A 17,006-nucleotide genomic window follows, 5' to 3' on the forward strand; every position below is an offset into this window, starting at 1 on the left:
TACCCAGTCAACGATCATAGGATTTCTTACACTGAGCCATTGATCCACGTCGCCTGCTGCCCACGCATCTCGAGTCCTCTGGAGAAGTTCTCCACGACATAGATGGTCATAACTTGGACAACATACAGAGCATTTCGAAAACCAGATATGTAGCAGTACATAGAGAACGGAAAGCGTGGTAGAGCGATAAAACTGATAAGAAGTCCCTGGTACACCAGCCGACACGGGGCCTGTGCATATTGTACTGAGTACTGAGGACGTGTCAACGTCAGGACAGACTCACTTGCGTGCAGCTTTCAACAGCGCAGTTAGTATTATTGACTATGCTGCATCGTTCGATCACTCACTAGGCTATCCTACCAACTCCAATCTGGATCCAAAGGATGCGGCACGGAGGGGATGTTATTTGGTATGAGATTTGTCGGAGTGGTCCCGAACAGATGAGGAGAAAGTTGACCCCCAAGCCGCAGTAGATCAGTGGCGATCATTGTCTGATCTTGGATGCGGAACATCTCGATGGCTGTGACGGCTGTCGAGAAGATACCAATGGGCTCAATTGAGCGCAAACTACACATGTCCATGAAGACCCTGAGACCGCTGGCCTGAGGGTGATTGTATACGGAGTATTGGACATGGATATATCCACGCCGTATGAGCTGCTTCTTGATCCTAGCATATATGGTCCCTGCCACAACAAATTGTTATACATCCGGTGATGCTAATGACACCAATCAGGATGAGCTCACCACGGCGGACCCCCCATCCGTCCGGGGGCGGTTCTTGCATGACTCTCGTTCGCAGATCAAAGGTGATGCCCCAATGATCCACAGGGGCGAGTAGAAGGAACATCGCAGGTGGCAGTGCTAAGAGTGACCATAACTTCAGAGTGTGTCGCATCTCAACTGTCAGCACGTACTCACCCATGGGCAAAGGGTGGACATTGGGGCCGGGTCCGCCGGGAGGTGGAGGCATTTGGTCAGATCGACGTGGTCGCGGGTGCAAAAAACAGCCAGAGCAACGAGGCCCTTTGCCTTCCCTTCCCATGATTATATAGAATTTCCGGCAACAGATACTACCCGCCAAATCCCTGCAGGCCACGACGACAAAGCCTGACTCTTTGGGTCGACTTCTAGTGTTATTTGGTTCCATACCTATGCAACACCTTCTAGCCTGTCAGTACGCGAGCTGCCTTGTGAACCAGTGTGCCGTGCAGGTCCGAGGGGCGGTGCCGTTGTGATGCCACCTGACAATGCAAGCTGTAACTCACCATGCGGTGTCCTCACTAACGATCAGAATCCGATATCAGCATACATCCCGTCGTAGCGATCACGGACCTCCTTCGACTTAAGTACCTGCTGTACCTTTTCCTCAGGTGTTTCAACTCTTCAAGGATACATTTTTGACAGCGAAGCCTGGGACCGCCGCCTGGCATACTGGAAGAAATGATGATTAGGCCGTGCGGTCAAGACAAGGATCAAGGTTTTCGCAGAACGATTGGAGGCAGAGAATACTTATCGAATAGAAGCTGTGCGAAGTTCTGGTGCTTCGTGACACTGAAACCTGGTGGTTCGGTCAAGCACGTCCCGCGTGGCGCATGTAGATGGCAGTACACCTGGCCGAGATCATAGAACAAGAACAATTGAGGCTTGGCAAGGCTGTTGCCCGGGAGTCTTGCACGCTCGATTTAGGCCTCCTAGTCTTGCGGAGGTTCCTTTGTGCCCTGGCAGATGGCATGAACGAGAGATGGAAGATTAGATCGGGCAGGCTCACCAAGGCTAGTAGGTATTGCGATGCATGGTGAGATCCTGTTGAACGTTCAAACGTTCAAGTTCAATACATGGGCTCGAGATGGCGTCTGTCTACTAGCAGATTTGAGGGACGTGCCACAGTGTCATGGGTGACAATTAATGACAGGTTCCTATGTCGAAGATCATTCGCATTCTCGCTGGTCTTGTGAGTGCATCAGTAATGGTAGCTACAGATAGAGAGTCTGAGTAACTTAACTTACATGCGTATGTAAGTACTCTAAGTACAACGTTACGCGCTCTCGGTACCGTCGGCGTGGAGGCAGCATTGCATCAGCCGATTCAGCGCTTATGGGCACGCCGGGGCCCGGCCCGAGATAACCAAGAAGTAGGTACATATCATGTGACATGGATATCTACGCGTTATCTACGCCCTATGTACTAAATATATAAGGGTTGCGCTCGATCGTAACTTATTCTTGAGCAGCTCCCATCCTCACTCGGCGCTAACCGGAACCGCCAACTCACGCGTCGCTTTCCGCGTCCACAACGTACCCGATACATTTCCACTGTCTGCACCGTTGCTCACTTTATGCCTGCGTCGCGTCGAGCATCGCATCGAGCGTCTCAACCCGCAACGCGCTCTGCGCCACTCACCGCGCGATCCTCCGTATCTCGCGCCATGGCGCGTCAAGCATCGCAGGCTGAGCAGGAGAAACGACTATCTGACCAACTCGTCAGATACGGGTGCCTCTGGGAAGAGCACGCCCATTATATCCGTCTCAGAGAGAAGACGCCGGAGGGGTTCGCTTCGTCTTACACACGGGCTCTGGATCGTTGGGTCAAGGACCCAGAGTTCTCGCGGTGGCGACGTATGAAGAACTACGCTGAAGAAAGGGACGGCTGCATCGATTGGATAGAGGGGGTGATCAGATCACACTGCAAACCGGACTCAGAGATGACGACTGAAGAGTGAGTTGTAGTTGTTGCATCCAGTTGGTCTTCGTCGTTCAGCGCTCATGTTCTTCGCCACAGTCATTGGATCGTCACGTTCGCCGCTTTCGGCGTATCAGACCTGTTGAACTGCAATGAGCCGTGCATGAGGGACCTGGATGTGATTGGCAGGCTGCAACCCACTATCACCCGGAAGCTGTATGTATCTCAAGTCGGCCTTCCTGCGCACATATCTCACAAGCGTGTACAGCGTTAATTGTGCTCAGGCCTACCAAGACTCCGAGTCCGATTTCCTCAACCATCCAGCTCGTCCCAGGTCAAGGGACACCGCTTCAAAGCCAAAGCTGTTCCCGAACATCGGTGACAGTTCCTTGCTCGGAACCACATTCGAGTACAAGACCCCCACAATGCCCCGCGCCCGCACTTGCATGGTCACCAGCGTAGTGACCTCGATTGACGACGGTGTCGAGTATATTATCAAGCATCTAACTGCGAAGGACCCGGATGGTGAACGGGCGAGGAAGGTGACACTGTCTGAGGACAAGTTCCGGGAGATCTACGCTGCTCGGGTGGAGTGATGGACAATTAGATTTTGGTCTGGGCTTACTGTCTGTAATGTTTCTCCGTTTTGCTGTCGCGCTATCCTGCTATGTTCCTTGTACTCAACGTCCACCACTAACACGTTGTATTATCTCCTCCATAATTCCGATAATCATCGTCTGCGCTGTAGATCGCGTCGCCCCCATATCTCAGGGAATAATGGCATTGCCTCGCCAAGATCATGTATACATGAAAATTAGCTGCGTGTTACAGCCACGTAATCCACTCGCGATCCTCAGCATTTGCCGTACAGTACTAGCCACGCGCGATCTGGCCGTGTGTCTGGCCAGGAAGTCTTCGTTGGCCCCATCAAGACTCCACAGTAGTCAGGTCTTTGGTCCCAGGGATATCTACTGTACTGGCGGCATCGCACGTCACGCATTCATGTTGCGGAAGACGGGTGTATTGCGCTGTACACTATGCATAACCCACCAATCATCGCGACACTACATACAAGTCAGCCGAGTGTGGCGCACAAGCATTAAGAGACATACTCAATCGGAAGACCTGAATGCGACGTGCGAAATAGTTGAATGGCAAGAACAGCTACCGAAGAGCTCTGCGTAAAGGAGTAAGTCGATTATAGGAGACCACTATCGGTATGTTCAAACATACCATTTGATGGTGCGCATTAGATATTCGTAACGTCGTACAAAGTCGTTTCATGAAATTAGAGGGCAACACAGGAAAATGGAAGTCGTTATGCGCAAGGACAGTCATCAACGACTTACGCCCCATCGCCCGACCCACTACTCCCCACGACGATCGCGCCAACCATCGTGTGCGCCCTTGGCACAGGGGTTATGTATATTCACGCGCGGAAGACTTCGCGGAAGGATCAGACACGTAGAGCTTCTCGCTGTGCGGAGGGGGGTGTGGGACAATGTCTGAGGAGCAGGACGCTTGAGGCAAGTGTATCTGTGAGGTGGGAAGCAGCTGCTGGCGCGTCCGGCCGTCCGGGAGACAGGGCGCCATGAAGAGCGAGCCGTCGATGAAGGGGGGGATGCTCCGCAGAAAGACATACCCCCAGATGAGGAACGTCAGTGCTGATGACATTGGCGCAGTCAGTTCCATGCATGGGCACTGATGTGACGGAGCTTACCGGACCAGAGCGAACCTACGATCCTGAAGAATGGGCTCTGCAATACTCTTGACAGCTCGATGGTCAGCATCGCAAAGACGCCATTCGGGAAAATCATGCCCCAGTAACCCATGTTGAATGAGATCCTGGTCCGGCGCACCACGACAACATGGTAGATCGAGCACACCGCAACGACTACCCATGCGATGCCGATGGCCCACAGCGCGTACGCCGCGCAGAAGCACACTGCGAAAATCATCTGGCCCATGAGCGCGGACTCCGGGAACCCCGAGCCAATGTGCAGCGGGAGGAGCTCGGAGATGTTCGTGCCGTTGATGAGCAGGGAGAAGCCACCCTGTCCGAGCGGACCGAGGACGATGAACGCGGAGAGGATCAGGCCTGGGTCAGGCACGCTGTGGACTATGAGGCGGAGGAGGTAGATCGTGATCATCATGAGGGCAAAAGAGACCCCCATCGCGACCATAACGAAGGAGAAGGCTGTCGAGACCAATGCGAGGGTATGGGAGTGCGGGGTAAGAGCAGCCGCCAGTAGACCACCTGTAGACGACGCGACGACCAGAGTGACCACGGGCAGAAGCCATACGGCTGCCATATTCGAAAGTGAGTGCTCATGCCGGACGGTCCTGATGCATCGGGTAAGCCGACCTCGGCGTAGATGCGCGAGTGCCGTACGTACATTGTGTAAAGCATTCCGAATGCGATGAGATAGGAGATGGCAGAGTCAAGCCACCAGCAGCCCCATAACACATACAAGAAGCCCTTGCCTCCGAAACCCCAGTTCTGGTTCAGTGCCTTGAATAGTATTGTTCAATCAAATTCTAGGATACGGAGCACAAGGTTGCTCACCAGGGCAGAGTTGATTAATGTCGTGATACCCATGGGGAAGCAGCCGATGTAAAGGCTTTGTGACGTGTGGCCGAGCATTAGCCAGAACATCTGGAGAGGATTCAGAACAAGTACACAGAGATGGACGAGGGCTAACCTCTGGATACATGACATATCGTAGCAGAGAACAAGCACATGCGAAGATGAATATGGCAAGATTGAGAATGAACCAGACACAGCCAGCGATCTTGAAGTTGTCATTATCTTGCCCGTACGGAAAGTTGTTCAGCAGGGCTGACACAGCACCAGTGCCCATGACTACTGCGAACCATATTGGTGTAAAGTGTCTGACGTTTATTTGGATGAGCTTCAGCACGAAGGGATATGTGACTTATACCAAGACGCGTGACATACCGAATGCGGTCTGGCCATGTCTTCCAAAGTTTTCGAGGGAGAAGCAGAGGCGTTGGTCCTGGATGAGATGTTTGGCAAGATGACATCAGGGCGAGAGGCGATGTTCGAGAGACTTGCCAATTACACAATAGCGTCACGGTATGAGGAAGTCCGTCGATGCTGGACTGTGGCGAGCAGCAACTTTATACGTGGTATTTGAGGCCGCGCCGAGTGACGATTCAGCGAAGCACGGGCTGAAAAATGCATGCACATCTTCTCGCACGGCCATGAGCAAAGAATGGCCAAGTGCACCGTCATCCCTGCGCGCCAAACCCACATTCCGAATTCGCATCGCCCCCCCGCGGTCTAGCCAATCACCGTCCACGCTTCCTTCCTGCCATTCTGGGAAACCCCCTACTCACTACACTGATATCATGCGTCCTCCCGATGCGACCAACTGCAGAGCCGTGGTCTGTACACATTCGGGACTGAAGACGATGGGCGACTGAACTCTCCATGAAATGCCTCCTGCGTCGGCTTCTCGCTGTTATTCGGAATTGGAACATATGACTCACGTCACTGCAGCCTGAGCTTCACCTATATTCGGAATTCGCGGTCAGTAGGTCGCCTGTGGCTTCAGACTTGCACAAGATGTCTCGCAAGGATCATGACACAGGATTAGGAACCCACAGCAACCGCCTGCGTCCTGATGCATATGACGCTGGCAGTCAGTAGCCTTTCGGCGTGGACGCAGAAACCCCGGCAACAGACAGCGATGAACAAGTCAATGATCCAACACCTCATGTGCGAGCCAGTGATTTGTCCGGTGTCGACGATAGATCATAGTTACTAACAGAGGCCCAACTTCCCCGTCACTACCGGTCGCAGAAAGTGGAACTTGGCGACAATGTGAAGGTAGAACACACGAGCGGTCCGCGGCGAATGTACCGGGCAGACACGACACGCACATCCTTCGGGCTTTTACGCATATGGAGACGACCCTACATGCCGGCCACATTGCATGCCTATTCGCGTATATTCTGCGCCCACGAATGAGAGGACTGCGGTTATGAGTCCACTCCTTCCCTCAATGCCACTCCGACGGCCGTCTTAGGAAATCCACCACATCAAATGGCATTACCAACGCGCTCTCTTTCACTGGACGGAGGCCGACCAATAACATCTCTCCGAATACCGAATACAACATCACGGTGGTCGGATCATGAACGCGTGTGCAACCTACGAGCCCTATAAGAGGAGCGCATGCGCACCGTAGACCACAGCACGACTACACAACCCACTCATCCCTCGACAACTCCTCTATTCGCATACCAATCACAATGTCTGTGAGTATCACTTCAAGTCCTGGATCAGAGGGACAATGACTGAACAATGTGACAGGACAAGGCCACCTGCGCTAACGTCCAGGCCAACGGCGGCTCCTGCACCTACCCCGCGTGTGGCTGCGCCGAGCCCCCGAAGAGCAAGTAGACGTCCCTCGGGTACTCGTCACGTAGAGAGCAGGTCAGCGTTCCTTCCAGTGGTGGCTTGAAGCAGTCGGAAGCTGATGAGGTCGACATCTACAGTGGCTCGGACATGAAACCGACTCTGCGGAGCTTGCCTTAGTCGTAGCGAGCGGAATAGCGTTGAATTGTGCCCACTGTTGACCTACACACTTCGCTGATCGAGATGACATACCGATGCGTTTGACATTCCCGTGACGAATTGAGGAACAGAAAGCCGAAGTCGACTCGGAGTGACGAAACAATGAGTTGAAATGGCGCCGTCTCGGTCTCAGAACAGTTAGGCCGTCAGCACACGGAAAGGAGGACGGCTTGAGCATGAATATTCAGGATGGCTGGCAGTTGGAGGCGTTGTTTGCGGGAGACGTTTCCTAAATCAAAGTGAAGTCGGGCGCCCGCACGTGTACACTGAACGCTCTGGCTCAAACGAAGTATGTTATTGCATGCCACAACACATTTTTGCATCAGTGCATGGGTAATATCAGGTACCTTACACCTCCTAGTAGCATACAACACGGTGTAATGCGACAGAGAAAGGCTCCCCGATCTACGACAAGTCCGCGAAGCCAACGGAATTCTGATCAAAGGAGAACACCGAATAGACGTTCTTCATGAAACTGTCACCGAGCAGCCAAACATCGTCTCCGAGACCCATATCTTGGCCTGCAAGAGCACCGACGCAGTAGTTGGACGTGGGCGAGGTCTGGCGGAGGTTGAAGCTAAGAACTATAGTCAGCATATTGTTTGAGAGGGCTACGCTGGATGGCTTACTTTTCGGCACTGACTGTCCAGTCCTTTCCTCCCCAGTTGAAAGAAACGGCAGGGACAGAATCGCATGGGAACTGATAGAAGCCGTTATCGGAGTCGAACATGGATGCTCCGGGCACGGACTCGTAGAATGAGGCCACAGCGCTCGGGGGGCCGTACATGATAGTCGTGCCACTATCAATGACCTATCCACCGAGCCACGTAAGATCAGGTATATTGATAATGGACGGTCTGCGTACAGTTTGGAACCCCGTATTGGTAGTCTTGCCGTTCACGATGGCCTTCGCGTCCGATATCTGCCAGTATCCGGAGCCGGACACGGGATGGTACTCGATGGCCCCGTTATATTGTGACGTGTCGGTTCCTCCCAAGTATAGTTCGGAGCCCGCGCTCGAAAGCTTCATACCGAAGACAGCATTCTTGATGCTGCCCTGCGTCTTCGCTTGGTTCACGAAGGGGGGCTGCCCGATACTGGACAATTTTTGGTACCCCATGCCCAGGATGCCGTCAATGGGGTCTGGCTTGAACTTGTCCGACAGTGTGGTGACAGCTGAGAAGTATTGGCCATTTGATTGGATACCTGCGACCGTGACTAAGAAATGTGAGTGGACTGTTCTGGACGTCTGGATAAAACCCAAACACACCAGTATCCGTATATACAGGCCCTGAACCTGTGGATCCATCCCCATAATGAATGGAGAAAGATCCTTCCTTGCGTTGAGAAGTCGATGACGGTACGGCGAGATATTTGTTCTTGGTATCGCATGCGGCACTCGTGCAGTTCGAGGAAGGGACCCAAAGATCCGCCGAACCAGCTGCAAGCCTCAGTCAGCCGGCGGAAAATATATACCGTGGACACAATATAGACGTACTGTCGAAGTCAATCAAGAAATTGGTTCCGGGAGTTCCGATGGAGATGGAACCAGCCCATTCAAGATCACTATTTTCGTCGACGGTAGTTTCCTTCTGGCGCTTTTCGTGAGATCCAGGAGCCTCGTAGGCTCGAATGGGTTTGATGGATGCACCCTAAACAAGAGCGAAGTGAGCAGTTTGACAGCACCTATCTCCCAAGTGACGTACCTCGTTCATACTGTCAGGGTCATTTTGCTGGAGGTTGATGATGTTCTGACGATGTTTGCTGTGTGCAAGGAATCGATTAGCTGAATCACACAAGACATATATTCGAGGTGCGTACTTGTGGGTGCGAACCGTGCTCAGGATGGCGTTCTCATGATCGAAGACACCATCCGATGTGGCGAGCCCGCTTCGCTTAGCGAAGGGAATGACGGTGCCCTGCTCCCGGTCAACGGGAGTTGTAGAGCCAAGGAGTGCGAGAGTGACCATAACAACGAGTGTAGACTTCGAGAACATCCTGTCAAAGGATTGTTGGGGGTAGACGCGGAGTAGTCAGGTGTCGGTGTACTGAGATTGGATGACACTCGTCGAATTCGTCCCTGTATTTATGCATACTCGGAAGAGCAGTCAGTAGGTCGGAAACGGCACATTCGAGCGCTATGAAATGATCCATAACGGAAACACGGATATGGAAGCGTCTATGCGTCCTTAGTCCGTCGCACGGCTTGCGACTCGGATGGCATCCGTGTCCGATTACGATCTAGACTGGCGCACTCCAAGATGTCCGAACACTTGCTGCGATGCTATCCAAAAGATATGTGAACAAGATATGGAGCATTATAGCTGCGAAACGAATAACTAAACCTGCTGTGATACTCAGTCCGGACGATCTGGAGGCAGAGACATTAGCGGGCATTCGAACCACACGTCAACACAGCCGTCGCAGATCTTGCCCAAATTCAGCGTATCGAGTACTGGTGTGGAGAGGAAAGCGGATGACACGAGTGCGGAAGGCGGATAACGGAAGCAGGAGCCTTGCACGCCCCAAACACGGGCGGGGAACTCGCCTTCGGCTTGCCCGGGTTGAAGTAGCAGTGTCACATGACCGCGTCATGACGGCCCTCTGGGCTCGCTCCTGAAATAGTTTAGCACATTAAATATGTTACAGTCGGCCAGACAGTGTCTATGAGTGTATTGTCAAAACCATCTTACACCCTGTCAACACGCTAGCCTCTCGTCTTTGGCTTTTTCGTGCCTTCGTCCGAGTCGTGAACTGTCTTGTCTTGACTCTCGCTGGCAGGAGCAATTGTGTCATCCGCTGCCGCCGCCACAGCCGGCCCTGGATCGACACCACTCGCGGGAGTTTCTGTCTTGCCTTCGTCAGTCTTCGGTTTCTCCGCTTCGTCGGACCATGCCCATGCATGTGTAAAGTCACCCTGGGCGAATGCAGTTACGAAGAAAGAGATCATGCATGCAGGGCTGAGACGAATCGTCAGTATGATGCTGATAAACAATGCCGCTATTGAAGCTCGCCTTAGGTACAGCAAAGCCGGTTGTGCATGCCCAAAGAAATGCATGACTCCCATAGTCGTCATGAGACCGGTGACGTACGCCAATAGACCAGCGTAGAAGTACGGTTTGCTGAATGACGAGCCTTGGACCGCCTTGTCTGATCTGTGATAGTCGTAGCGCAGAGCTAGAGCGATAAACATTCCAGGTACAACGATGTCGCCTAGACCGAGCATGGTAAAACCGCGCTCAGTGGAGAAAATGAGAGACTTGGGCCAGAGAATCTTGATCGGAACGTCGAGTGTGGTTGCCACCGCGACCATCTACCAATGTAGAGAAGACGTGAGCTAATGTAAACATGTCTGCGCGGTCCCAGCGATGGATATGTTTGCTCACCACATCAGTCCCAAACACCCACCAGATATCGTATAGGAATAGTCCAGAGAGGAGCACGCATCCCGTCTGAAAGGAGTCTATCTTCATGAGCGAAATCGCGTTATGCGCGAACGAGAGGGCCAGGATGTCCGTCAGTAGGCCGGACCTGCGAGTCGTACCCGGGCCGAAGTTATACACGATAGATGGAAGTGCACCGAGAGGGATAAGAATAAACGACGGGGTGCGCAGCGAGAACGAGACGAGCTCTGTAGAGGGTCAAGCAACGCCTAAGTCAGAATGGCTATGAACTGACCTCGCCTGCCCTTGAGACAAAGGAATTGAACTCGCTCGAGTTTTCGCCATCTTCCTTTCCCTATTGTCCATCTTGCGAGCGAAACAAGTGACTACGGGACCCATAAACGCAATGCGGGCGCAAAATACGGAGAGGTGTGCACACCTTGCCCACACTGCCAATGCCCGCAAATGTGAAATACCATTGAAGCAGCCAGTTTATCCACTCCTTCCCAAAATGTTTCACCACGAGATATAGACAAAAGAGTACCACCGACCCGATCTGAAATGGGTTGAGACACTTCAATGCAGTGGACGTCGAAAGGCGCGCCACTCACAACGGGAAACAAGTATGCATCCTGCGACGTCAGACGATCAGGTATCTCTTCCTCGTCTTCCTCCTCGTCTACGGCTGTTGCTCCCTTTTCTTGCGGATGTTTTCGCAACTTACCGACGAGTCAAGCGGTCAATTGCGGCACGGCCGGAAAGAGACTCACTGTCACAGATCCGAGTGAACCAGCGTAAATAGACAGTGTCGCTAGACTCAAGAGTCCTGCATATGAGGATATGAGGTCCCAATCCGTCTCGGCGGACATGGTAAGAGGGCAGGAATCAGTGCGTTTGTGGCAGCGCGGTCACGGTGTCCTGGGTTAGCGCCGCCTTGATGATCGAAACGTGGCAGGCCACACTGCCGCCACAGACAGCCGAAGAGGGAAGGCCGCCTGCCTTTCTGGTGCCGCCTGCCACGTCAACTCTCCTAAAGTCCGGTGTCACATCACTAGAGAGACATCGACACCTAGGTTTTCCTTGGACTTCAAGTGCCTTTGCGCAGGCAGTACAGACCACATGCACAAACTCCTATATGACGACCGTAAGCCGAAGACATGAGTTCTAGTACATACTATAGTCCCAGCTAGGTCGAATTCTGCTCGTATCTTCTCGATCCCGTCGCCCATTTTCAAACTCGCGCTTGTTCAGCGAATGACACCCTTCATACACTTCCTACAGGAGTAATAGATGACAATGCCTTGAATGATGTCCTCGTGCCTCCAGATTTTATTATTGACTGTGCTAACGCATCGAGCTCGAAAGTGTAGGCTTAACATTATCAGAGTGGCTTAACGCCTCCGAAATGTGGGTCGTCACTTGATGATCCCGAACATGTAGTGAATTTCCCGGTTATGCTAAGTTAGTAGTCGCAACGCTGGCACGGGGGCCATGCCGCGACGGCTCCAAGCAGTCGCATCCGGAAACGGACGCGGATGCAGCACTTACACCACTTCCGCTATACCACAGGATAACTTTGCATCCGCTGCCGATATTCGATCATCCCGCTGCTCTGGCCCATCCGAACCGCCATTCACATCATGGCATCCGCACCTCCGTGGCTTCTGACCAAAGGTATATAAACCGTGCCAGACTTTGGTGAGTAACGCATCATTCGTCTAAGCACACACACTGCATCCTTGCAACTTACCACTTCATCGCATCATGTTCCGCAAAGCCGCTCTCTTCTCAACCGTTTTCCTCGCGGTATTGAGCTGCGCGACGCCCTTCGAGCGCCGCACGGGGACTTCGATCGCTTTTGCCAAGCGCAGTGGTCTTACCACCGAAGATGGCGTCTTCGACCATGAAGCTGCTATTCAAAGTGCAATCAACACCCATAAGTGAGTAGACTCCGGATGTAAGGAAGCTCGTCTGACCCACATCATGGACAGTAAGCACCGGCAGAATATGATCAATCTGCAGAACAACGATCCTGACAGCATGAATGAGGTACGTTCATCGTGTATTTCCCGGACAACAAGCTAACAATACTACAGGGCGCCGAAGTCAAGCCGCTCCGACTGCACAATGCGACGACGTCCCATCACCAGAAGCGTCAGAAGGAACCAACAACCGACGAAGAGAGTGACCTAGAGTGGGCCGGATACATCTCCATCGGTACTCCGGCGCAGAAGTTCTTGATTGATTTCGACAGTGAGTAATCTGCTCCCAATCTTATTGCCAACATAAAATTCATGCAATATCCAGCCGGCTCTTCCGACCTCTGGGTGCCATCTTCGTCTTGCACGAGTTCCGTGTGCACATCGAAGGACAAGTACACCGCCGGATCGTCGTCGACTTCGGCACAGAAGTCGGGGACTTTTACGATCAATTACGGCGACGGTTCATCCGTCTCTGGCCCCGTTTACACGGATACTGGTATGTACCGTACACACGGTTCATCACCCAGAGCTAATCCGTCATGTCAGTGGCCGTCGCTGGAATCACGTCGACAGCACAGTACTTCTCGCCAGTGACGACGCTTTCGAGCAGCTTCTCTGGCGATCCGATCGATGGCATCCTTGGTATGGCATACCAGAGCATCTCGAGTCTTCAGCGTCCCCCGTTCGTGAACCAAGCGAAGACCCAGGGCAAAATCACGAGCTCCGTATTCGGAATGAAGCTTGCCAGCTCTGGCTCAGAGCTTTACATCGGTGGAACGGACACATCGCTGTACAAGGGCTCGCCCGAGTATCACACGGTCACTGGGTCAGGCTACTGGCAGATCTCGGGGGCGAAGACCTTGGTCAACAACAAGGTCGTCAACACCGGTTTCCAGACCGTGAGTGTTTCTTTTTCAGCATTATTGTTCAGCGTTCCTTATGGGCATTCCTATAGATTATCGACAGCGGGACAACGATCATGTACGGCCCCCCGAGCGCAGTGCAGCAGTTCTACAAGTCCATCTCAGGCTCATCGGTATATGACTCGCAGAACGGTTACTACCAGTTCCCTTGTAACAATATCCCAACCGTAGCCTTCAGCTGGGGCGGCAAGAGCTGGACAGTCAGCGCTGCGAAGTAAGTGAACCTTCGAAATAGCACGGCGTATTCTCATCGTCGAACTTTGCAGCTTCAACCTCGGAAAGGTTTCCAGCACGTCGAAGAACTGTGTCGGTGCTCTCGCCGGGCAAAACCTTGGTCTGGGGTCCAACGTCTGGCTGCTAGGCGACAGCTTCATGAAGAACGTTTACACCGTCTTCTCCTTCGATCAGAATGCTGTCGGCTTTGCCACTCTCTCCTAGAGTATCTTGATCGTCGCCTGAACCGGTCTAGAATTGTGTCGTGTCAGTATTTGCGGATGTATGTACGCTAGGGTGCCACATAGTAAATGGATTTCCTTACATTGTTTAGTGATCCTGACCACAAAAGTACTCACACCCATCATCAAAAGATCTTTTAGGCACAAGCCGTTTCTGGAAGGTAACGACAAGTTGGGGAACTCTTGAGTCCTTCACTTTGACTTGTTGGATGTAACTTGGAGTAACAGTCTCCGATTCGGCAGCTTCGGGTCGGTTTGTAGTTCGTTTGCAAGAAGGTCCATCAGACTGAAAGCACCAAGCAACAACTCGCTACGAACCTGTGGCTCCGCCGATTCGGGTGAAGACCATTGTCAAAAAACAAGTCAGTAGCATGTCACCTTAGCAATTGAGCGTGCAGTTGCTCTTTATAGAGCCCAGCGCAGCCGCACACGGAGCCGCCCGAGTTCGCCTCATCCAAGAATGGCGTACGTTTTACTGAGAGGATGAAATCGCATCAGGTTCCTCAGTCAAGCACCACATCGAACCTTCTGTAGTATACAAACCACAATGTTTGCTCGCAATCGCATCTATGTACATAGGTATCTACTTAGTCATGAAGACAGAAGTTGTTGTGATCCTGTGTCGAAAATATCCCTTTCGCTCCTTGTCGACAATGGGCCAGTCATTGGAGGGGGTTTATTGAACGGTGCGCACGCTTCCGGTCACGCAAGTCGAGTATGGGGTAAAGTCCGGAGCACGTAGTAGACGGCCTGCCATACCAAGGTCTGTGGCGTACTAAGTCAAATCCATCCACAAAACAGCTGATGTACCTACATACAGAAGTTGTACCAGCGCGCTGGACGTGTCCGTTATTCTTCGCAGTACCTCCCCGTCTTCGCGGCACATCCTCGTGGGCATCTGCTAAAAGAGTCGGTCGTCCACATATGGGTGATCGCGCATCCATACTTCTTGCTTCATCACTTCTTGCTTCATCATGATGACATGCTAACCTCGACGATACGATCTCAGTCTGCCGCACCTCAATCTCGGTCGTCGTGCACCTCATCAGGTTCCGTCGCTAACAGCAACGCTAGCTCAATCCGACCATCGCAGATCATTATATATATAAAAGCCCTGTATCACAAACATGTACAAGACCGAAGATCACGCACCGAAGCTCTCAGCCTCAGAACCTCCTCAGGACGCTGAGCCGCTGCGCATCAGCTGGAATACCCTCGATCAACGGGACGAAATCCGCCGGAACCGCAGAGGCAGCTAATAACGTCGTGCACAGGCAGATGCGAACAATCATGAGACACATAGCAACCCACTATACGGTAGCTCACAATGACAAGTTGAGGAGACTCTCGTAAACTCCACTTTCGCCGACGCCAGAACGCCAGAACGCCCGAGGACACCACAGTCAAGTCCGGCCGCTCGTACGGCAGAGCTGGTGAAGCGCTCTAGTGGCCCATCACTCCCATTGAAATGCACGGCTGTCCTTGTGCCTCGTTGTGAACATCCCGCGCTGTCCACTTTGATCCATGCGACGTCCTGGTCGTCAGGTAAAACTCCGCGCGATTCAGATGTCGGACTCATCACATGGAGGACGGTTCCCGCATTCATTGAGCCCAGATCACATGCGAGCCAAAGTGAATGCGCATCCCGCGTTCTCACTGAGACATAAGGGAATGAAATAGGGAAGCATTGGAGAAGCGTACCCACTTGGCAAGATGGCACCACCAACGTGCATCAACCATCTCGACCCAGTAAGAGACGCCCTCCGACGCCCGGTCGGCCCTGGAGGTCAGACCAAGTGAAGGGACTACCGAGACGCACCCACGCAAGCAGCACGCAACTCTCCCATCGCTATCCTCGAGCCATGCGCAGACGTGAGACGGCCCCTAGTCGGGCCGAAGTCCACAGAGAGAAACTCAGAGAGAGCGGATGTGGCGCCGCTGCGAAATCTGAGAACCGCTCGGATCTCAAATGCAGGGTTCAGTAGCCCCGCCTCGAGCTAATAGCGTGGGTGTGGACGCACCTAAAGCGGACCGGGGGTAGTGTGAGCGGATGGCTCAGGCTAAGCGCAACAGAAACTGTCCAGTACAGGCCAAGTACAGGCTGGCGCATAGCTGTGTGGCGCGGTGAGATCAATGTAGGCGAGATGCTGGTGGCAACTGGGGGGGGGGGGGGGGGGCTTGTATGATATGTACCTCTGCGTACCTACATGTCCATTGTCGGCCCTGTGGGTTGAGGCGGCACAGACTTCGCAGAGAAGAGCATGCGCAATTGAGAACGCAGACGACGCCGAGAGCGGTGTCAACACATCAAGGCTGGTACTTACCAGGGATCGATCTTGCTAAAGGGGGACGACCAAATTGACCGCCCGCGCCCAACACTCTGGGACGTGCAGCTCCGATGGTCTTCCTTGCGACTTCCCTGTGCACCGTTAGTCTAAGATCTATCACGAGACGTATTGTGCCGGCGTTGAAGTGGCGGCCGTGGAGACATCGCGAATGCAGGAGGACAATGGCAGAGAAGCGCGACTCGGGATGAATGGCCGGGAGTTCGCTGCGTCTAGTCCATGACGCATACGACTTTGGCGGGCCAAGGGACAAGCGGCCAGGGCTAGGCCTCGAGAGTCGCTGCTTCGGAGAGGTGAGCATCCTCAATTCCCCTGGGAGAGTCGCACAAACAAGCACACGGCGGTGGATGAGAGATGTGATGACGGAGAGAGATCAGAAGCTAGGCCAGATCAAGTTTAGACCGTGCGGCATTCGCAGCTGTTCGTGCCGTGGAAGCGTTGTGCTTACGCAGCACCCCAAGAGCGGCGTCATTGCGTCCTGCCCATTGCTGCTACTGACCATCAGGAGAGAGGAGCGAGAGGGACGGTGCGCCTCCACGTTGCAGCGGCCTGCCAGGGCCAAGCCGGGCGGGCAGGATCTGTCCGTTGGGATCTCAGCCAATTTGAAGATCAAGGCACGGGTGCGCAGACCCAT

The 17,006-nt window shown here is 53.2% G+C and overlaps 6 protein-coding genes across 6 annotated transcripts; 2 read left to right on the plus strand and 4 right to left on the minus strand.

The window, feature by feature from the left end:
* Window positions 1-356: 356 nt before the first annotated feature.
* B0H18DRAFT_1128451 (uncharacterized protein) lies at window positions 357-972 on the minus strand (the record flags this gene model as incomplete). Its single annotated transcript, XM_048035334.1, has 3 exons — window positions 357-685; window positions 747-863; window positions 921-972. The coding sequence occupies 3 exons, from the start codon at window positions 970-972 to the stop codon at window positions 357-359; spliced, it is 498 nt and encodes a 165-aa protein (XP_047885047.1).
* Window positions 973-2,231: 1,259 nt separating this feature from the next.
* Window positions 2,232-3,653, plus strand: B0H18DRAFT_1061155 (uncharacterized protein). Its single transcript, XM_048031113.1, has 3 exons — window positions 2,232-2,717; window positions 2,781-2,897; window positions 2,950-3,653. Exons 1-3 carry the CDS (start codon window positions 2,338-2,340, stop codon window positions 3,275-3,277), a joined length of 825 nt encoding a protein of 274 aa, XP_047885048.1. The 5' UTR covers window positions 2,232-2,337; the 3' UTR covers window positions 3,278-3,653.
* Window positions 3,654-4,100: 447 nt separating this feature from the next.
* Window positions 4,101-5,726, minus strand: B0H18DRAFT_892435 (voltage-dependent anion channel-domain-containing protein; the record flags this gene model as incomplete). Its single annotated transcript, XM_048041344.1, has 6 exons — window positions 4,101-4,345; window positions 4,402-5,024; window positions 5,078-5,193; window positions 5,248-5,337; window positions 5,384-5,573; window positions 5,641-5,726. The coding sequence occupies 6 exons, from the start codon at window positions 5,724-5,726 to the stop codon at window positions 4,101-4,103; spliced, it is 1,350 nt and encodes a 449-aa protein (XP_047885049.1).
* Window positions 5,727-7,689: 1,963 nt separating this feature from the next.
* On the minus strand, window positions 7,690-9,281 carry B0H18DRAFT_1128454 (acid protease; the record flags this gene model as incomplete). Its single annotated transcript, XM_048035335.1, has 7 exons — window positions 7,690-7,861; window positions 7,914-8,095; window positions 8,150-8,502; window positions 8,555-8,725; window positions 8,783-8,936; window positions 8,991-9,048; window positions 9,106-9,281. The coding sequence occupies 7 exons, from the start codon at window positions 9,279-9,281 to the stop codon at window positions 7,690-7,692; spliced, it is 1,266 nt and encodes a 421-aa protein (XP_047885050.1).
* Window positions 9,282-9,867: 586 nt separating this feature from the next.
* Window positions 9,868-11,570, minus strand: B0H18DRAFT_919470 (signal peptide peptidase-domain-containing protein). Its single transcript, XM_048041602.1, has 7 exons — window positions 11,438-11,570; window positions 11,279-11,386; window positions 11,107-11,223; window positions 10,963-11,053; window positions 10,671-10,915; window positions 10,299-10,597; window positions 9,868-10,244 (listed from the first exon to the last, which is right to left on the minus strand). The coding sequence occupies exons 1-7, from the start codon at window positions 11,534-11,536 to the stop codon at window positions 9,992-9,994; spliced, it is 1,212 nt and encodes a 403-aa protein (XP_047885051.1). The 5' UTR covers window positions 11,537-11,570; the 3' UTR covers window positions 9,868-9,991.
* Window positions 11,571-12,431: 861 nt separating this feature from the next.
* Window positions 12,432-14,118, plus strand: B0H18DRAFT_1167305 (acid protease; the record flags this gene model as incomplete). Its single annotated transcript, XM_048035858.1, has 7 exons — window positions 12,432-12,607; window positions 12,659-12,716; window positions 12,764-12,920; window positions 12,975-13,145; window positions 13,196-13,548; window positions 13,605-13,786; window positions 13,839-14,118. 7 exons carry the CDS (start codon window positions 12,432-12,434, stop codon window positions 14,008-14,010), a joined length of 1,269 nt encoding a protein of 422 aa, XP_047885052.1. The 3' UTR covers window positions 14,011-14,118.
* Window positions 14,119-17,006: the final 2,888 nt, after the last annotated feature.

This window comes from Fomitopsis serialis (assembly GCF_022376445.1).
Source record: "Fomitopsis serialis strain Sig1Antser10 chromosome Unknown B0H18scaffold_315, whole genome shotgun sequence".
NCBI classification, from domain to species: Eukaryota; Fungi; Basidiomycota; class Agaricomycetes; order Polyporales; family Fomitopsidaceae; genus Fomitopsis; species Fomitopsis serialis.